Here is a 19,481-nt window from a genome sequence, read left to right on the forward strand (position 1 = left end):
TCACGTACCACCGGATAATCCTTACTAATCAACAGTGAGCTTGAACCACACTTTGACAACCACTATAGTATAGTGATGCATTTCAATCTTCTTTGTTTCATTGTTTTCCTCTAGTAGGTTATTGTTTTACTAAGGCTAGCAAAATACCCGTCTGATGTGCGAGAAGTCACAAGTATAGGAAGTTCACTTGATATGCAGAAGGGCACAGGTAGAGCAAGTGTTATTGAAATGAAAAGAGGTCACAGACATAGAAAATGCTATTTTGTTATTAGCTTTAAACGGGTACAACAAGCTGGGGCTAACAGGTGAATGCTATGTTTTTTTGCAATATCGAAGAACAGATTGCAATGGGATTGCAGTCTGCATACGTTAAAGTCATCTTTGTTCAAAAGTTCGAAGTTACTTGCAGTGACCCACGCCAGCAATAAACGTTTATTTACTCTCATGCGTTTGAACACTGCAGAAGTAAATTAATTGCCTAGAGAAGTATTAAGCAAGCTACGACTCCATAACACTGTTTTATGTACATTTATTTTGAAAACTGAAATATTTGGGGTACAGTTCCGTTCTCCTAAACGCCGTGAAACCTTTCGTGAACTCACTATACTGTTTTTGTTTCCAAATTCAGATCTTCTGCAGCTTCGGTTGTTTTTGCCCCAAACTGAGCGAATTCGTCACGAAGCTGAGTTTTCTTTAAATGTCTTGATTAATCACTCCTGTCTGATGAAAGTGAAGCTTGAGTCTTTATATTGCAGTGTTAACTATTTCACCTCGAGAAAAGCCAGTAACAACTGCCTGAGTGTGAGACACATATCATAAGTCTGAGAAAACCACTTATTTTCCCTCCACTATCCCTTTCACAACACTGATAGTTCTTTGAGAAGTTCTACAATTTGTTGTAGTGGGAAGCAATATACAACGGGGATGATGATCTGAGTGACCAACGTACACAAAAAAATTGTTGTAACTTCTCATTGTCGACTCACTGAAAGGCGTGTTGGTCAGGGATCTAGACTCGCAATCTTCAGTATCGAAATCCATCGCCGAACACCCTTGTCCTTACAGCTGTGGGCGCTTTATAAAAGCGACGTTGAAATCCAACTACACGATTAAAAGTAGCCCATGAGTGGGTGATGGGTGATATTAACTAGTTGCCTTCCATCAAATCTATTACTTGAAAATTAGGGACAGACAACGCAAATATATCTCGAGTATCTAAATGCGAACTCTAACAAAATAATAACAATACAATCCCGTGTTCTTTTGTAATTATGACTGTTTTTGAACTACCAAAACAACGATGTCTCATGCGAGAAATGATTATCACACACGTGACAAAAACGTGCCACAACTTGCAAGTGTGGCAGCTCCATATTAATACTTATAGTATTAAAGAAAATACATTTCAAGCAAGTTCTTATATTACTTAAAATACTCATGTGTATGTAACTTATACTTGCCATTTACACATAAATTGACTTGTTTTTATAGGTAATTAATAGAAAAAAGTTGTTTTTTTTAAAGTGTCATATTGAAATTCTAAGTGTTAACTAGATTATTCCACACCTATCTGTTTCTATATATTTCTATTATCATGTATTTTCTACAACAAGGAAATTACGAAATGTGAAACAGAAAGAATTATTAATGGTGAATAGCTCACCAAATTAAAATAATTGTATTGGTGAACACAAAAACAACATTTCGGGCAACAATCCTTCATCTGGTTTTCATTAATGGCGTTAGTCCCACTAACAGTGAAAGGTTGTTGGCGAAACGTTGTTTTTGTGTCCGCCGATAAAAATTATTTTAATATGGTGAGCTTTTCATCAAAATTAAATTCTGTTGTTTAAATAACAGACGATTTTCAACGAGTTTTTTGTCATCTAATCCAAGTAGCTAGAATAATTGGTTTTTAAGTATCAGAAGTAGGCACGGTATGGCCAGGTGGTTAAGACACTTGACTTGTATTCTGAGAGTCGCGGGTTCAAATCTCCATCACACCAAACGTGCTCGCCCTTTCAGCCGTGGGGGCGTTATAATGTTACGGTCAGTTCCACTATTCGTTGGTAAAAGAGTAGCCCAAGAGTTGGCGGTGGGTGGTGATGACTAGCTGCCTTTTCTCTAGTTTTACACTGCTAAATTAGGGACGGTTAATGCAGACAACCCTCGTGTAGTTTTGCGCAAAATTCAAAAGAAACCAAGTATCGGAAGAACAGTGAAAGACGTGTTTTTTCTTGGGCTTATTTCTCTTTTTGGAGGCACAATCTGAGGTCCCGTTACTATGGGTCATACAAACAGAAAGCGTTTATATTTTTACAGTAATGAAGTAATATGCCAGTAATTGTTTTCAATTGAAGGTACAATTACCCTTACAAAAAATAAATTATATAAATTTGCGCTTAAGAACAAACAAACCCTCTAATTTAAGCTCAAAATGAAAGATGGGTAGTGCAGATAATACTAATTTAGCTTTGCGCGAATATTCGAAACAGACCACAAGTAATATGATGATATTTTCAGTTGTTCTTTATATGTATGTATATGTGTGTTTGCATGTATTCAGAAATTATAATATTCTGTTATCAATCACTGGTATTAGCGTAGTCTGTTTATTTATTTTGTTTGTTTTTATCGATAATTAATTAATGTAATTTTGTTTTACAGGTGTGGCCTTTCGTTTGATATTTTATTTGTATTTTTGACCGTCAGAGGAAGCTGTACTCTGTTCTACCTCTATCAAAAGCCTACCTCGAGTGAAGCATTGTTAGGTAAGCTATTGTTATATTACCTTTTTTTTTTCTAATAAACAATGGTTCCATTACACATTTTTGGAAAGTTGCAGTCCATAATGTATAAGTGATAAGTGTGTCTATTCCGTTTGTTAAAGCTAACAAGATAAAACCTTTCTTTATCTGTGTGCTTGAATTTGATAACTCAGTGGTAAATTCTAGTTGGGTTGTCAAGCGTTCGATTCATCAAGATACCTTAAAGTATACTATATAATCAAAAGTATAGAAACATTTCGTCCCTGGTGAGTAATGTGTTATTCTTCACTGATATTGCATCTAATTTGACTATTTGTAAGGAGCTTCGTCTTCTGAGTTTCATGATTGGGCTTTATTCTATGAGCCGCTGAACCAGGGTTTATCGATAGCATTGGTGTCCATTCTTCAAAACTGGGACAAAGAACACAACCTAGAAACAACATACAGAACTATGAATCCCGGTATTGTTCACTTGGATGGACGGGTCTGTAATTTTACGTAGACTTGGAGAGTACTGTGGATATCAATGATGTTCCAGCTGTGGCATAGTGATTTTAATCTGTCATAATAGGATTAGACTTGATCTACTAGTTAAAAGAGACCAATAATAGATCATCCAGGAAATATCAGTAGAGTCTGTGCTAATTTTCCGCAGTTTTATTTTTCCTAGGCCCGGCATGACCAGGTGGGTTAAGGCGTTCGACTCGTAATCTGAGGGTCGCGGGTTCGAATCCCAGTCGCACCAAACATGCTCGCCCTTTCAACCGTGGGGGCGTTATAATGTGCGGTCAATCCTACTATTCGTTGGTAAAAGAGTAGCCCAAGAGTTGGCGATGGGTAGTGATGACTAGTTGCCTTCCCTTTAATCTTACACTGTTAAATTAGGAACGGCTACCGCAGATAGCTCTCGAGTAGCCTTCACCGAAATTCAGAAAACAAACAAACATTTATTTTTCCACTATGTATCTTGAAAGTAGTGAATTCTCTTAATTTTTATTAATAAAGTTTTCCCTCAATTCTGACCATGATTGTATTATGCGTCATAATTGCGGTACTAATGACCATTTACCCTATAGCATCAATCATACAGAAATTTTGTAGAAAAAAAAAGTTGGAAGGCCAAACCAAAACGATTATTAATTTTCTTCCTCGATGTTCAAAATTACGTTTAACGACAAGAGTTACGTGTGATTTTTTTTTTCCGTACGGTTGATACCTGATTGTTATTGTCACTAGAGGAACAGTCGGTCATTTAGTTCCTTGCCGTAAATTGTTATCACATTAATTGATTAGAAATGTTTCAATTGTCATAAAACACCGCAGTGAAGGTATTAAAGTTTTGAGACGTCATATTCTGGAGATATATATATATATATATTAATTTCGAAAGAAGAACTTCCTTTAATTTACCTCTTCCTTATGTTTATTTGCTGTACGGAACACACTGCCGTGTGATTTATATTACTCACAATATATAAACATTAGAACACTTGTGATGCACTTATGCCCAAGTGATACACAGTTATACTAAGGTTTCATGGGACGCCCTCACTCTTCATACAGTTAGGATTAAATTATACACTTATCTGCTGTGTTAGAATTTCACGAGACAGCCTTATTATCTCTAAACGTATGTATCCCAGTTTACTGCTTGATAATAACTATATCAGGTTCATGTTTACTGATATCGTATTAGTTTCATTTATCGTTTATTTCATAACAAATATTCACTATGGTTGGTTTTACATACATTTAGTAACAAAGAGCGGTATAGCATAACTTCATCACATTGAAGGTCTGTACAAATAGAAATAAATATAGTATATAATTCTAAAAAGGTTGCAGAAACGTATATGGTGTTACCTAACGTGGCGTTTTGCATTGTGGTACTACGACTAGTTCAAATAATGGTAACTGTGCATGAAAAATGCATAATTGGGATTGTTTCTGTGTCTATTTTTCTTTTCTTTTTTTAACAAGTGGCACCGCAGTGACTGAATAGAAATTATTTTGAAGGTCGGTCACACAGGTGTTTCTAAATACACATTACATTTTTGAATAACAATGCAATCGCAAAAATGAGTAAACAAACAAGCCCAAAGTTTGAGTCATACTTTTTTGCATCACTTCCTCAAGCTACAGATTTCTATTTTGATAGGCCCGGCATGATCAGGTGGTAAAGGCACTCGACTCGTAATCCGAGGGTTGCGGGTTCGAATCCCCGTCACATCAAACATGCTCGCTTTTTCAGCCGTGGGGACGTTATAATGTTACGGTCAATCCCACTATTCGTTGGTAAAAGAGTAGCCCAAAAGTTGGCGGTGGGTGGTGATGGCTAGCTGCCTTCCCTGTAGTCTAACACTGCTGAAGTAGGGACCGCTAGCGAAGATAGCCTTCGTGTAGCTTTGTGCGAAATTCAAAACAAACCAAACTTATTTTGATTATCCTAAATATTACAGGTTTTTGGTATAGAGTCAAAACATGGATTTTTAGCTTGAGGAAATTAGGTCAAAATTATGTCTTAAACCTGAAGCTCATTTTTTGGTTACTTTTTTGTATTTCATTTTCACTCTAAACTACCTATCTCGTTTCTGTATTTTCACTCCAAACTACCTATCTCGTTTCTGTAATATTTTAAATATCCTTACTATCCCTTTTTAAATTAACAGTTTTTAACTTTTTTTTTAATTGTCTTTATGTCCATCATGGGTATAGGTTTCTATAATAGTCATGCTGTCCTGTTTACTTTAATAAAGTGTAGCTGACATATGGTGCTTTTTCGGGAAACGAAGAGAACTTTTCAACAGGTTTCATGCAGAGTAGATGGTTATAGCTCCTGATATGATTGTTACTAATTGTATGATAACTGTGATCAACATACCACATGTTATGAATACATGTAAAATATATATATAGCTACTATAATTACACCCTGTAGCTATATGGGGAGTCTGTAAACCTTTGGTTGGAGGGACTACTGAACTTTACCAGCGTGGTGCATAGACTGGATTTTGTAACCGCATTAGTTGTATACATGTTTACTGACTACTATTTATGTATATATGTGTGTGTTTGTGTATACATACACACACACGATTTATAGTTTGAGTTGTGAAGCCGTATATAGCCATATGAATTTTACAAGTTTTAATGATGTTTGCATGTATATATTCAATGCAAATATAAGACAATGTTTCATAATATATTAACATATGTAGTTTATAAATATATTTAAATATTTCTTATAGATGTTAGGTTTCTTCTTTTCTCTTCGTGCTCTCCACTGACCACAGTGAGGCGGCTCACGGTTTTGGTGCAAGTCGCCAGATTTCCTCTCATTATCCACATTCTATAATGTCAGAGACTTGTTAATTAACAATCGTGAATTAAATATACTAATATTCATTATTTCCCTCTATGTTTGATAGAGTTTGATGGGTCATCGCAGCTGTATACTTTATCTTAGATTAAATATTTTCTAAATAAGATACATATCTACAAAATGTCTAACTTTCGCCTAGAATGACAATCATTTTCTTCGCATCCTTCTGGCACGATTCGTGACATTCCTTGTAGTCAGCTTCGAGGATGGCAACTCAGACTGCAGTATATATATATAATTTTTTCAAACATGCATTATTGGCTATAATTCAATACTTACCATCAACCGTTGTCGTGATTGTAGATACGGTGCTCGAAACTGAGGTTGTTACTGTCTTTTAAACTATTGCTTAAAGATTTCTGTTGTGGGAGGCAGCCTAGATGTTTTTATAGTGTTTTAGACGTTTGTGTGACATGGCCAAAATTGGACATGCAATGGTAAAACTGTGATCCTGTTAATATCGTCGTATCCTAAATGGCAGGAACCTATATGTAAGAAAAATGATACGCGACATCAGTACAGTTGAAACAGTGCGTTAATAATCGCTATGGTACATGTGTCGTGTCTGTCATATAAACGTTAAACTGCATCTATGGTCTTCATGCAGTTATATATGTATGCATGAATATTAGATTGGGGCTTCATATAAACCCCAGTCTACGTTAAAATGATTAGGTGTCAACAGCTATACAGCCGCTGTTATTTGCTAGAAGAGCAAATAAATTTATAACTACCCTACACTATGCACATTGATGCGTTCAATAATATTGCTTAGATTTCATTACAATATTCGCTGCCATTTTTGCTGTAAGTTGGTAGAACAACAGATGAGCGATTCCTATTATGAACTAGTGCGGTGGTTCATGATACCAAAATGAATTCAACAGTATTATTTGACACTTGAAATCACGTGAACAAAATTCATTTATCTGTTTGACATTGACAGCAAATCGTAATCAAGCATTTACGTACTTTACATTGTCATCAAATTACAAACAATGTATGCAGCTAACATAAAACCCTTGAACTGCCTTTTGTAGGCGCATTTCCTGCGTTGGCTCAGGAAAGTGATATGTAATTAACATATCTAATAATACGTTTCTTTTACTTTTCTAAAAAACATATTCTTAGAATTAAGAATCGTATTTTTTCATTCTATTTCTTTGTAGCTAAATCGATAGAATCCAAATTTGTGGAACATGATAAACAGTACAACAGATCGGACTTTTCAGTTTCTATTTCGCCAGGTGATTTTTCGAAGATAGCGAAAAACAGAAATTAAATCATTATTTTATGTTCTTATTTGACATAAGTTTCCCACTCGTTGGATTCAGCAGATAGCGTGATGTGGCTTTGCTATAAGTAAATACATACACACTCACACATATACATAACTTTCTAAAATCTGTTGCGGTGCTGAGAACCCAGTTCAAATGTGTCTTCGATATATTTTCCGATAATTGTTTTAAATATAATACAAATTGATACTTCCGCAACTTTTACATGGGCGACAAAATACTAGTCTGAAGAAAATTAATTCAATTACTGTATTATTTGTAGACAGGTGCGTAAATGCTAAATATTGGTGTTCTTACATTTCTTTTAGCCTATATGGAATCATTGACTTCATTATAAAAAGGGTCGGCATAGCTAGGTGGTTAAGGCGCTCGACTCGTAAGTCGAGGGTTGCGGATTCGAATCCCCTTCGCACCAAACATGCTCGCCCTTTCAGCCGTGGGTGCGTTATAATGTTATGGTCAATCCCACTATTCGTTGGTAAAAGAGTCGACTAAGAGTTGGCGGTGGGTAGTGTTGAGTAGATGCCTTCACTCTAGACTTACACTGCTAAATTAGGGCCGGCTAGCGCAGAAAGCTCTCGTGCAGTTTTGGGCGAAATTCAAAAAACAAACAAAACAATAAAAATATGTTATTGACATCATAACACAGGAAATACAGTCTAAACGTTCTGCATTAAAACTTTGTTTTTCTTTGATAGATTGTTTAGGCAGAGTATTCATGGTGAAACTTTATGTTGTTTGATAAATGTTTCGTTAAACATCTTGCGGGCTATCTATGCAGACTTTTTTTTAATTCTGAGATGACAGACCAGAGAAATCAGAGCTATAACACCACACCCCAGCAACTCGTGAGCAGCTCTAATCGATTAGTGGGGTTTATCTGCCACTTGTATGCCCCCACGGCTCGAAAAAGTGCATATGACGATTTTTTTTTTCAGTAACGGTACGCGAAACCATGGATCCTCTTCTCTTCAGCCCTTAATACCTTGTACATGTAACAATAATCTTAGACACAAATAGATATTGTTACATATTGGTAAAAGTATCGTACAGTTCAAACATCTTAGAAAAAAACACACGTTAGAAACCTGTTTTATAACTCATAGAGCTAACATATAGTTTGGTTACCATGTAAAGTTTTCCCCTTCTTCTGTTCTCTCTTTTTTATCAGTGGTTAGTTTTTTTTTTCTATTTATACCCTTAAAAATATGCTTTTGACTCTTTTGTCCTTTCTAAGTGTGGATTAAACGTGATGGAACGTGTTGTTGTTTATTGCTGTATTCTCGTGTAACAGCTCATTGTAGACACCAAAGGATTATTTGCACGACTTGTGACTCGTGCCAAGTCACGTGCCGGTAAACGGTAGAGGATTACTCCCCTTTTCTTTCTGAATTTTTTACTCTCCTTTCGAAATGAAATTGTCTAAGGTAAGAGATATGGGTCGTTCCCGCAACACGAAAAAACACGTTATTTTTAAATTTCTGTTATGTTTTAGAGTATTTACAATGTATTGTAGTTTGATATAAAATATTTACAAGTTTGATCCTATTTTAACACTCTAATATTTAATTGTTACCGTTACATTGTTTAATGTTATTCACTATTTCCACACCATTTTCCTACCTATCATGTGGAACGTAATCGGTTTCGCAAATCTTACATCTTGTCTTTGGTAACAAGTTGCACAGTTTTGCCTCCAAGCGTCATAATACAAATACCTTTTAAAAATACTTTATCAATGGAAATATGTTTTTCGCACTTGGTGCGTGAAAAATGTTGTAAGGGTGATGCTTAAGAGTGCATTTTTTTCACTCGCGGGTCAGTTCACGTTGTTGGGCTGGTGCTGTGTATTGAACGTGGTAGTTTAATCAACAATTTAAGCACCTACATTTTCTGCCCGTGTTGGATCAGTATTATCTTGAAATAAACAGTTGAAAATCTCTCTCTTTTTCTGGACTTAGTAAACATCAGCAATGATAAATAAAGCCCTTAAACTGCTTTTTGATTTTCGAAGTATTAAGCATATGTTAATCAACCTGCTTGTCAGTATATTATTAGTCCAGCATGGCCAGGTGGGTTAAGGCGTTCGACTCGTAATCTGAAGGTCACGGGTTCGAATCCCAGTCGCACCAAACATCCTTGCCCTTTCAGTCGTGAGGGCGTTATAATGGTACGGTCAATTCCACTATTCTTTGGTAAAAGAGTAACCCAAGAGTTGGCGATGGGGGCACGTTCTCAACGTACAGAATAATTATTTCGAAAATTAAAATTACACGAATAATCTTAATTTCAAATGTTTGACTAAAGTTGACAAACTGAATCACTCTTCATTATATACTGCAAATGAATTATTTGTTTTTCTAAATTAGGAATTTTAATATACGAATCATATTAAACATTAAACGATTCTAGAATAGTTATCTGAATGGAAACTTTGAGAAATTTTTATAATACTACGTGTGTTAAATATATATAAGCTTCAGTTATTTAATGCTGTGTTAAAACAACGTAGAAGTACGTTTTACAAGTTCTTTCTTTGGAATACCTGTTTATCATTACATCTCTTTAGGTCGAAAATGCTTCCATTCTCATTTATCTCTTGTAGACTAGAGGTTCCTAATATTCTTTGGTTTAGATCAGTTATAGCATTAGGCATCCTAACTGTGGATCCTAAGCCATTGAATCTACAGAAATGGAGTAAATTTTATTTTGGTTACTGTTGCCATTTTTTTTTTTTATCATTAACGATCAACCTCTTTCGATGTTAGTGTTATATACATATAGGTTTAGCATGGCCACTTTTCAGATATCAAACTTGTGAGGAGGGAAATTTCTCTTTGTGCTATTTCGCTCCGAATTTGTTTGGAAACGTCTGTCGTTGGCTACATCGAAATTGTGTCCAATGGAATTATAGTGTATGGAAAGAGGATTTGCAAAGAAGACTTTTAAGAAATAATTGATGTCTAAGTCAAACATAGTTTATCATTTCGTCTCTCTATAGCTTTATGTGTGTGGATAGATATTCAGACAGATTTTTGATTATAATTGGTACGTAAACAGAGCTTGTTAATACAAAGTTGTTACAAGTGAACACGGGTAAAAATGCGCTGTTTTTCTAACCTGTAGTTTTATAAATCTCTATAAGTAACAGTGGGATGGAGGAAGTTCAAGCCATCGTTATATCTTCTTTTATTCTTGTAAACTTGAAATTCGAAAGAATAAGTTGCAATTTTCTTTCCATTCCGCATTTTGATCGTAATGTCATAACATTTGATTTTGTGTCCAATTACATTGTGATGTGTAGCATAACTGGCAGATTTTTTGGACTTTCAACATGTTTTTTTAATGCTGATATAAATATAGCATATAGTGGTGTATTAGTTTCTGGCTTTTGTTTGTTCAATCCTCTAAGACCTCTATTTCTTTAAGCTTTATGTAATGGAGTTTTAACAGTAATATCTGGATATATTTCTCCAGAACTCTTTGCACTATGCTTTCAAATTTCTGTATATGTCTAAGAGAATTACATTGTCGTAAATGATACGTTGTATGGTTAAGGTTGTGTGACAAATGTCTGAAAAATCTCCTTTTCCCAAAACCGCGTATTGTCTATTTAGTTTTGTGTAACATACCTTTGGAAACTCCATTTCCCACGAGGTTATGTACTGCGTATTGGAGGTTTTGTGAAATACGCAGTTGGATCCACTTTCAGAAAACTGTTCATAGTATGTTCGTTCTTGCGTTAAGAAAGTCTAGAAATATCTTTTAAAATCCACGCATTATACATGTGAGTTTCTATAGCATATTTACGGTTTTTCTATATTTGTTATTTACGTAAACTTCGCGTTTTCTGTTCATATTTTTCCTCGAAGCCATGCATCGTATATTCCAGCTTGTTTAGGAAGCTTTTATTTGTTATTTTCCTCTTCATCTCTAACTATACAGTGAATTTTCAGATATCTTTTAGAAGTCCCCAGGAATCTCATTTCAAAGTAATGTAATTCATATCTGCTTGATATAAATTCCTATGCCTTGAAACAATGTCCTGTTTTGTTACGCATGTTTAAATGAACGCTTGTAACGTTTGCTTCACTGTAAATGTGAATTTAGTATGATCTTGACTCGGCATGGCCAGGTGGCTAAGGCGCTCAAGGGTCGCGAGCTAGAATCCCCGTCATACCGAACATGCTCGCCCTTTCAGCCGTTGGGGGCTTTATTTAGTGACGGTCAATCCCACTATTCGTTGGTAAAAGAGTAGCCCGAGAGTTGACGGTGGGTGATGATGACTAGCAGCCTTCCTTCTCGTCTTACACTAATAAATTAGGGGCGGCTAGCGCAGATAGCCTTCGTGTAGCTTTGCGCGAAATTATAAAACAAAACAAAGTATGATACTTTTCTACTCTCTTCCTCCAAACAACCAGACGTTGGTTGTTGCCAGACAACTCGATCTTGGTTTCATTTGTAAAGAGCACACGTATCAAGCTTTGCCCATTTCACTGTTTGTGGTCAGTTTAAACCCTCTGGTTTCGTTACTTCTTTTCTGTAGTGGTTTTGGAACTGCTTTAGTGTTACTCTTCGCGATGTAACATTCACACTTGTATTTATAACATGGTCGTTGGCAAAAATAAAGGTATTCGACCATCGACTATCTCGTAAAAGCATGGCCTGAGATACTTAACATCAATTTTTTAAAGAGTTTTGGGCTTCTATCCCGAATACTTCCATTATTAATAATATTACCAAGCTCACGTAATTTCTTCAGCGATTACAGAATCGTGTTGGATCACGAAGCCTTACCACAGTTTTTTCTTGTGGAGTATCCTTGACAAACCAGAAGTTTGATATTTATACTCTGGAACAACCTGGAATTTTAGTCTTGAGAGTCATGACTTGATTCATACTGCTACTACTAGGCACTGTATGACCATCTGTTTTGTTATACGCATTATCTTTATATTACATTTTCTGCTTGATTGGACGACAACCCAGACACTATAGACTATCAACTCATGCTATAAGCTGGTCACATTCCTGTAGTACTTGTCTTCATACACCTGTTCCTCGTCGTTTCACAAATTATTTTCAATGCTATATCGGCTCGTATATGTATAATGGCGTTCTTCAATAGTTCGTCTCGTCATCCTTAACTTTGTCTGAAATCTGTTTTAACACACACAAACCTTTCTAATTAAACATTAGGTAAGACGCCTAAGATAACATGACTAAATTGAGTGGTTTGTTTCATTATTTTTGAATTTTGCGCAAAGCCACACGAAGGCTATCTGCGCTAACCGCCCCTAATTTAGCAGTCTAAGATTAGAGGGAAGACAGCTAGTCATCACCACCCACCGCCTACTCTTAGGCTACTCTTTTACCAACGAATAGTGGTATTGACCGTCACATTATAACGCCCCACTGCTGAAAGGGCGAGCATGTGTGATGTGACGGGGATCGAAACCACGACCCTCAGATTACGATTTGCCTTGACCAACTGGTCATGCCGGGCAAATTGAATGGTTATGTATGGCATAACTCCAAATAAGATTAGTATTCGATAGTTTTTTTTTTTTATTCTAAACAACATGCGTATGAGACAACTTGAAGCAGTATTGTTTTGATTAAGAAAAGGAAAAAAATATGAAACGTATCACAAGCTTTAAACTCTGTTTTAACTTGTACACATTTCCACGTTTTTTAAACTTATTTTTGCTGCTTATGTTTGGAATAATGGACTCAAGTAAACAGGCTGTATTTTTGTTTTCAATTTTCTCGACAGTCATTTTATTAGAAATCTTCACTTTTTTTTTTTACACTCGTCTATGAGATTATATGAACATGTTTTTCCTGAGCTGTAGAACAAATAAACCTCTTTATTAAGTATATGAACAAAAAACTTTAGTCTTATAAATGAAATTCAAATCAGCGTAAAAGTAACGCCGTGCATACGCTTAACATGAAATATACATACGTAAATGTAAAACAAGTAAAGAAAAACTTTTCAAAAAGAAAGTAAATATAGGGATGGCTAATATCAATCATACAATAATAATGTAAACAAGATAGCAAGGATGGCATTTGCGTCATTCCTACGTAATAGTACAGGTACACGGTGTAGTAGAATGTTAAACAAAAATGGAATATATTAAACTCAGTTGTGATTGAATAGCTATACAAATTACTATATGTTAGGTTTTGCCTGTGTTATTATGTAGGGAAAATGCAAATACCACCCCTTTTCTCTTACTTGTATTGTTTTTGAAGTATTGATATTGTCCATCCGTACATTTACTTCCTTTTAAAAAAAAAGTTTTTTCTTTACTCTTTTTTACGTTTGTTTGTTTGTTTGTTTGTTTTTGTAAGGCACGAAGCTACATAAAGGGTTATCTGTGCTCTGTCTACCACGGGTATCGAAATCTGGTCTTTATTAGTATAAGTCCACAGCATACCACTGTGCCACTGGGGGCCATTTATCTATTATTTACTGGTAATTCCTGTTTCACCCTTACTTAAGCTTTTTAAAGGAACACCAAATTTCTCTAAGAAAGCTAATTCAAAGGGTAATGATAACATCGTTTACACTAGAATATTTTTTTTCAAATTACTGCTTGTTATTGATAATACTTATAAAAGCGGATACACCGTTTTACAGTATATCACCTTAGTAAAATATGTTGACATCATTGTTTTGTTTTTTGAGTTATCATGCAATAAAAAAAGAACAAAAAGTTTAATCTTTTTGATATAATATTTACAAACATTTGCAAAACTTGTAATTCAGCATTACTTATATATTATTATAAATAGAAACACCCTGTAGTATTGTAAGGTTCTGGTGACCTATTAAGGAGGTATTTAAGATACGCTTGATATATTTCTTAAGACTTACTTTGCTATGATGTGTGTTATTTTTACATGATTTTACTTGTTATTTATATCAGCTTTGTTCCTTTAATTTATAGATGGCCCGCAAAGGTATTTTACCAGGCTCTTGATTTTTTCGGTTTCTTTCGTTATATTTTATTTTGGCCAAACTATCAAAACAGAAACCGAAAACGAACCAACCCCGGGATGGTTGTTAGAACTTCGTTCACATATTAACTCAAACCAGATAATTAATCAAGGGGCTGTAGTATAGATAGAAATTAAAATTTAAATTAAGCAAATATAAAGGTATTTTATCCTGTGATGTAGTTTCTGCCACTAGACTACAATCTAAGTAACAAACTGGCCCACAGGAATAAAGAAGTTGACCTTATCTGAGTGAGTCTAATCTTTTTTTTTTTTAATGTTACCACAGTGTGAACGATGGGAAAAGAAGTACTTAAACCATTTTCACAGATTGAAGACTGAGGTAATTTGATGTTAACACTTTTATTGGGTCATGTAATGATGGTACTTACCTCTGAATGATCGATGTTATTAATAACCTTATTGGCCATCAGTAGACGTTGATGGGCTAAAAAACGTCAACCTGTTAATTTGTCATTGACGTAATTTATAGATTATACAACTCATCATCATTCAACCACAGTGGAAGAGTATGAAGACGTGAACTGTTTTTGTTACGTTTAAAATAACTAAACTGTGTATGGACGGTTATATAGTTCATAAATATAACTTACTAATCGAATTAAGGTCATACTACGAAGGTGTTGAAGAAAACTATAATAACTCCATAAGAATTCATAAACTCCCCGAATATTTGTGCTTACATGTTCATGAGGTTCAGCATATAATTCTTGAGGAATTTCAAATGGCACTAACTTTAAATGGCTAATCGTTCTATAATGTTTATGACTTTGCACTACGACCACTAGTGTAGGCGTACCAAAAGCGCCCGTATTCTGGCTACAAATGTTACAGCAAAGTTTTCTTTTAGAGGTTTCTCGATTATATAAGCAGAGCAGGAAATGAATACTTAGGTAAGCAGTGTTTGGAAGAATGAATAGATATATTTACGTGAAATAGATACTTATACGATAATATCAGGACAAGTTCAAATTGCCTTTAAATTGACTGATCAGATAAAAAGGAAACAGTTGTTGAAGACAGATTATAAAACATTAACTGGCCATTTTGTACTCGAATTGTAGATTTCCAAAAACGTAAAATATTTTTACTTGCAATACTTTTCAAGCACAAACATTTAGCTTATAGCTCCATCTCTTGACCTATTTGAAATCTAATTACAGCCGCGGTTGTTGAAAACCTCCCCTTGTTAAAGGTAAGTTGAAAGTCAAAAGTCAGCTAAATTTGCAACGCATGTTGAGAGAGAAATCTGCTTTAAACTTTACCGATGACTGTGACGCAGCTGAAATCCTCTTTATACGTATACTAATGTAACAGATATGAAGCAAGCCTATAACACCTCCAAATGTTTCGAAAATTTTTCAAATTTATGGGCCCTAGTTTTTCAAATAACAACACGTACACAGAATGATTGTGTTGCGTTGCTACCGGCTTATTTCCTCATTCATGATGCCTAAACATATGCGATTGACGTCATTATGACAGTCATATTTGTTGTGCTAAGTAACTGGGAAGGTTAATGAAATTTTGTTAATACAGACAAAATAAGTCAGTGTAAAAAATGATGAGCAATTGTTAATGGTAAACTTCAACAAAAGACAAAACAAAAACGAAGTTTCTAGTAAAATTTATTATGATAGAAGCAGCTTGTTTTACTTCATTTTTTCAACTAAAACTTAACAATTTGTGATATGATAATTAAGACTACACTACAGCACCATAGGATATTATGAAGTCTTGTTAGACGTCTGTTTTCTTAATCTGTATGATATATATATATATATATGGATAGTATGTAAGAAGTTTCTTTTCTTTTGTAATAATCGATTCCAAAATACTTTAGTGAATAGAGTTCCTAAGGATGAGTTTTGCCAGCTTCCTGACATTTCCTATCAAACGTTTTAAGTCGAAATATATTTCGTTCTCCGATCTTTTCTGAACTTATGTTAAGCAATTTACTTGTGTTTTTTTTTCTCGAAAATTTAACCTTCTCATTGTGGTATATAAATAGTTATTAGATAAGGGAAAACATTGCTTTCAGCTAGTCCTTTGAACGTTTTTTTTCATGCGATCCTACACATGTTCAGCTTCGTGATTATCATAAGCAGTGCCGATACAAGTTCCGAAATTGAAGGATTGGAAAATAATAAACTACTCTCTTTTTCAAATATTTATATTTTTAAACGTTTGTGTTTTACAAAATGATAAATATTTTTTTCAAAATTCAAAATATAGAAAACAAAAACTGTATATAGCAGAAAAATGCATATAAAAACAAATATTAGTCTTTAGAAAAATTAAATTTATGAGCTTGTAACATGACAAAACCTTTCCTTAATTTGTGCACATTAATGATTCTGACTGTTTCGTTAGAAAGTGTAATTTGTCTTGCTCCATTGTGAAACGATCATTTGCCATTTGCTACACTATGGGCAAAGTTAACAAAATTTTTAGAGCAATAAACGTATTTGGAAAAATTCCTTCGAATTAGTTTTCACATATATATAAATACCTTATGTGGAGTTGAGTTTTTTATGTTTTATATGATATTTAATATAAGTTCTGAACACAAACTTTTATCACAAATACCCCATTTTCCTTTGTTTATTAGTATTTTTTCTAAATGTTTATACTTTTTGCGACCTCAAATTTTGCGGTGGGTTCTTTGAGTCCTTCAAACCGTCCTCGAACCTGTCCTGATCATAAGTTATATAGCAACACGATTAATTTGCCAGTTCAACGGAAAGTATACTTGAAAGGCTCTTTGTAGTCTCTAATATTCATGATTAATACCTGTGTATCATACGTTTTATTATTCTGTTATGTAATGTAACGAAACATGAATCGGGTGGAAACATAAGCTAACGAAACACGGATAGGACAACAGTATGGATCGAGTGGATTGTGATCTAAATATATACCAAAGGATCCGAATACTAATGAACGTATACAATAAAGGTAATATAATAAAGCACAAACTGGAGTGTAATTTAGCATGATGTCAAAACGTGTAGAGGTAGTATAATGTGAATACAATGTTTTTAATCTCCAAACTTCAGTTTGTTTTGGTTTCGATTGTTTCTCTCCCAAGTTTTTTTTAATTTCTGAGTTGATTTTTTTTTTTTTTTTTTAGAATTCTTAAACAAAGCTACAGAATCTATAGATTGGAGGAATGGTAGCTGGCAAACAGTATCCACTGCTAACGCTTGTCCTTAACGAATAATCTAATTGTCACTTATATGAGCGCTTCTACATCTCCAGAGTTCGAGGCGCATTTTTTTACGGCATCAAGACACAAATTATGAATATCTGGATTCACTGTTATTTGAAAGTATTACTCCACCACAACGAAATATATATCTGTCAATACGACACCTCGCTATTTTGCAGTCAAGAACCTGTGCTTGTGATAATTCTAAAGTAATCACACTTTTGTTAACTTTGTTGATACATTAATAGTTATTTTAACTAATTTACATTTTCGGTCATCCCTGGTCAATACTGTGAACCTATCTAACGTTTTGTCTTATTATGTGATAAAGAAGTCAAACTGACATAACCAGGAATTTGCTGCTTGTTAATATCCTTTCGTGAATACGCAAACGTCAGCAAAATGCACATGCTTTAAAAGAATGTGTGTACGCTTAAATTTGAAACAAATTTCCACCAAGAGTGATTTATTAGAGAAGAAGGTTGTTGGGTGACACGGGATTTTTTTTTCTAACTAGTCAGAGAGGCCCCTGTTAAGCTCCCAGTTGGAGAAAAAGATATGTTTTCTGAATGACCTTCAGAAAAACACGGAAGGTCATCTATGTTTTAAGTGGATGTCATAAACATTTTTTACAAACTTATGTATTTCTTTGGCTGTTTTTTAATTCCTCGTCATTCATTCGTATGTTTCATATGTTTATCATCACTGTTCAAACAACATTTAGGTTACACTGATTGATTTAACTTTTTTTCACAACGGTGTTAATTATAACAGTCTTAACTTGTTGAGCAATATGAACAGATAATATTACCCCAGAAAAAGTTTGAAAGTCCTATCCTGAATGTTTCAACTAATGTATAGTACATAACTATAACTAATGTATAGTACATAACTATAACTATATGTATAGAACATAACTATAACTATATGTATAGTACATAACTATAACTAATGTATAGTACATAACTATAACTATATGTATAGTACATAACTATAACTATATGTATAGTACATAACTATAACTATATGAATAGTACATAACTAAGTTATGATGGAATTTTAACTAACGAATTAAAAATATATCAACGTATTCTAATTAAATACTCACACAACAATAATAAACAGCGCTCAAAGAAGTGCAATTTTATGGCAAACCAGTACGTACACAAACGTTTGTTTGATATAGTGCCACGTTATAAGAATATTTATTTTCCATTCACGAATATTCTGAATGGGTATTTCTGATTTTCATCTTACATTTTGTTTATGGAAAGGCACAAGAATTGTCGCTGATAAAATTATATAGCCAAAAGTGGCTATTCAGGGCTATTAACGCTGACCGCACAAAAGAAGTCTGTCTTATTAGTTAGTCGTTGTGCTCGACCTGGGAAGGTCAGTTTCTCTTCAGACATTCTCTTCCATCATTTACTATTGTATAAATGCTGTAAAATATTCATGAAATCAGGGTATGAACATTGTGAAGACAGTGAGCTGAAACACTGATTCTGTTACTATCTATCATATCCATGAATGGATAGCTTATGGTATTTAGTGCTATTTCACTATTTCTCTTCATTTGGTCGTTTAGACTCACAAACACCTCCGAGGTAAGATTTCACTTTTCACTTGAAGTAATTACCAAACACGTTTCACATATTTATAAATACACATGCGATACCTAGTTGTTCTAAAAGGTGTATTATGGTCTGGTGCGTGTGGATCTTGTATTTTATAAAAATTGAGTGAAGAGAGATATTTAGGACTATAATCATCATGTATACGCACAACGTGAA

General features: G+C 34.3%; 1 protein-coding gene across 11 annotated transcripts in view; it reads left to right on the forward strand.

The window, feature by feature from the left end:
- The window catches only part of LOC143237485 (uncharacterized), a 283,125-nt gene that overhangs the window by 54,590 nt on the left and 209,054 nt on the right, over positions 1-19,481 (forward strand). For all 11 annotated transcript variants that reach the window (XM_076476802.1, XM_076476791.1, XM_076476790.1 and 8 more), the window contains one exon: positions 2,668-2,771. Coding sequence is in view for 1 of the 11 variants with exons in the window: in XM_076476786.1 (XP_076332901.1) it covers positions 2,668-2,771 (104 nt within the window). In the remaining 10 variants the exon portion in view is untranslated. The remainder of the gene's footprint in view (positions 1-2,667; positions 2,772-19,481) is intronic.

The sequence above is a fragment of the Tachypleus tridentatus genome, chromosome 13, assembly GCF_004210375.1.
Source record: "Tachypleus tridentatus isolate NWPU-2018 chromosome 13, ASM421037v1, whole genome shotgun sequence".
Classification (NCBI taxonomy): domain Eukaryota; kingdom Metazoa; phylum Arthropoda; class Merostomata; order Xiphosura; family Limulidae; genus Tachypleus; species Tachypleus tridentatus.